General features: G+C 41.4%; 1 protein-coding gene across 1 annotated transcript; it reads left to right on the top strand.

Moving 5' to 3' along the window:
- Positions 1 to 257: 257 nt before the first annotated feature.
- On the top strand, positions 258 to 2,663 carry LOC106298231 (patatin-like protein 7). Its single transcript, XM_013734312.1, has 2 exons — positions 258 to 1,829; positions 2,168 to 2,663. Exons 1-2 carry the CDS (start codon positions 687 to 689, stop codon positions 2,480 to 2,482), a joined length of 1,458 nt encoding a protein of 485 aa, XP_013589766.1. The 5' UTR covers positions 258 to 686; the 3' UTR covers positions 2,483 to 2,663.
- Positions 2,664 to 2,912: the final 249 nt, after the last annotated feature.

Below are 2,912 nucleotides of genomic sequence, written 5' to 3'. Positions count from 1 at the left end.
TACATTAAACCCAAAGGTTAGTATTATTAGAGTAATCAGTAGTTTTTCATATAAAATATAGAAATTTGCTCATTAAATCTAACATTTTTGCCAACATATCAGCATCTAATAAAAATAACTGTGATTATTTAAACTATAGAAATAAAATCTCTACAAAAGTGAATGCAACTTCAAGTCTCTTTAATGACAAAATTGTACCATCTGTGTTTATAGAGCATAAAGTTTAGTTATAAATATTTGTTAATCGTTCTTCCATTTTAATTAATCCGCGTTTTGTCTGCCTTCCTTTCTCTTCAATCTTGGTTTGGTGGGAGGTGTTTTAAGTAAGCGTGCGATACAAAAACACAGACATACTCTGTAACTCTTTGTGTTCTTGCTCTTTTCTTCTTCTTCTTCTTCTTCGTTATCATCATCTCTCTGCAGAAAAGTAAAAGATTCAACCTTTTAAAGCTGATTCAGATATTTTCTTTTTTATTTTTTCTCCGCAAAAAGACGAGCTCGTGTTGAATATTTGAAGATTCCGCGCTAAAGAAGAGAAAGACTAAACCTTTACTTGGTTTGACCAAACAGGACTCATTTGGTCTGAATCAATTGTGTTCATTTGGTAGACAGAAAGAACTAGGTGTTATTTGTTTTGTTGTTGTCTTAATCGAGTCAAGGACTGGATTTGATTTCTCTCAGTCATCATGCAAAGAGTACGCAATAAACCCAGCGGAGGAGCCACGACGACTTCCGTTAAGCATTTAATAAAACAGAGAGGCGGAGGAAGTGGCGGCGGAGATACGGCAGCTGAAGATAACAGCCTCTTGACGGATTCGCAAGAACCGAGCATCGATACGGATAAACTCAGCTACGAGATTTTCTCCATCCTCGAGAGCAAGTTTCTTTCCGGATCATTCGAACCCGAACAGGTTAACCCGGCGGCGGTTACTGGGCCGGCTAAGAACCAGAGAGGGAAAGTATGTATCTTGAGCATCGATGGAGGAGGCATGAGAGGGATTCTACCCGGAAAGGCTTTGGCTTATCTAGAACACGCTTTGAAATCCAAGTCGGGCGACCCGAATGCCCGTATCGCCGATTACTTCGACGTCGCCGCCGGGTCGGGCATAGGCGGTGTTTACACGGCGATGTTATTCGGGTCGAGAGAGGGTAACCGTCCGATATTTAAGGCAGAGGACACGTGGCAGTTCCTAACGAAAAACGCAAAGGGTCTTTACGGGTCATCATCTTCTTCTTCGCTCGTGAAACGGGTCATGAGAACCGGGTCGTTGGGTAGTTCCGGGACGGGTAAGTTAAAGAGAGTGATGAAAGAGTCTTTCTCGGAGCTAACGTTAAAGGACACGCTCAAACCTGTGCTCATACCTTGCTACGACCTTAAAAGCTCGGCTCCGTTTCTGTTCTCACGCGCCGACGCGCTTGAGACTGACGGCTACGATTTTCGGCTCTGGGAGGTTTGTAGAGCCACATGGGCCGAGCCAGGGGTGTTTGAGCCGGTGGAGATGAAGTCGGTTGATGGAACGACTAAGTGTGTGGCGATCGGTGGAGGACTAGCTATGAGTAATCCAACGGCGGCTGCGATTACGCACGTGTTGCACAATAAGCAGGAGTTTCCGTTCGTGCGTGGAGTTGAGGATCTGCTTGTGTTATCTCTTGGTATGGGTCAGTTGCTTGATGTAGGCTATGAGTATGATCGGATTATCAAGTGGACAGCTAAGCATTGGGCTCGACCTGCAGCCCTTATTTCGAATGATGGTGCTGCCGACACGGTGGACCAAGCTGTGGCCATGGCTTTTGGTCACTGCCGCAGTTGCAACTACGTTCGGATTCAGGTATGAAAGATATTCTCAGCATATGCTACAAATTGATCATAAGTGAAACGATTCTAAAACGATTTTTTTTATCTAGGTGGCACCTAGGTGCCCGCCTAAGCACTAATCCCTTAATTACCACATATTTTTCTCGAACATCGCTCATACGTGTGATCCAATTGACTTATTGGAAGGAAAAGTTATATGGTTTATCTTGGATACATCTTGGATACTTGTCTAAAATGAAATGATACCCGTTTTAAAATGTACTTGTAGATTCTTCACAAGCAATTCTTGGTGTGTATTTTTGAGGTGTAATGTAGGTTTATGTAGTCACTAAGTGATGGGTATTGTTGCAGGTGAATGGGTCGAGCTTAGGACCCTGCAAGCCAAACATAGACACTGACCCGAGTGGGAGCAATGTAAACATGCTGGTTGGAGTAGCTGAGGAGATGTTAAAGCAAAAGAATGTAGAGTCGGTTTTGTTTGGAGGTAAAAGAATCAATGAACAAAGCAATTTCGAGAAGCTTGACTGGTTAGCGGGGGAACTAGTTCTGGAGCATCAAAGGAGAAATTGCAGGATTGCTCCAACCGTAGCGTTCAAGCAATCGGTTCATAGGGCAGAGCAGAAGACAAGGGGCAAGGATATTGGTGTGACCGGAAGAGAACGATGAACAAGAAAAGGTTGTTGTTCTCTTTTGGTTTATTTAAATATTTTAGGAAATGGTTTTTATTTCGTTCTCAGGTTATGATTTGTTGTATAGATTTGAGTTTTGTGTTTGAGTTATGAGACATTAGGAGAAAAGGAGAAACATCTTGTCATATTGCTAAAAGGACTCCCGCTCCTTGATTCATGCTGACCAAAAAGAAAAAAAAAAACATAATGATTTTATGTAATTTATGTTTGTTTTTGTTTTCATCATGATTTCTTCATTGACATTTATACTATCCCTAGGTAAGTTATTAACCAGTTTTAAGTTCTTAACTAAATTAAAGATTCGACGAATGACTATCAAAATAAACTAAAACCATATCCCTCCATATTTCGTTCGCTCTATTTTTCACCCTAACCCTAGAATACATCAACTCTAATAAAATTATTAA

This window comes from Brassica oleracea, chromosome C6, assembly GCF_000695525.1.
Source record: "Brassica oleracea var. oleracea cultivar TO1000 chromosome C6, BOL, whole genome shotgun sequence".
Classification (NCBI taxonomy): domain Eukaryota; kingdom Viridiplantae; phylum Streptophyta; class Magnoliopsida; order Brassicales; family Brassicaceae; genus Brassica; species Brassica oleracea.
This window is presented reverse-complemented; position numbering and strand designations above follow the sequence as displayed.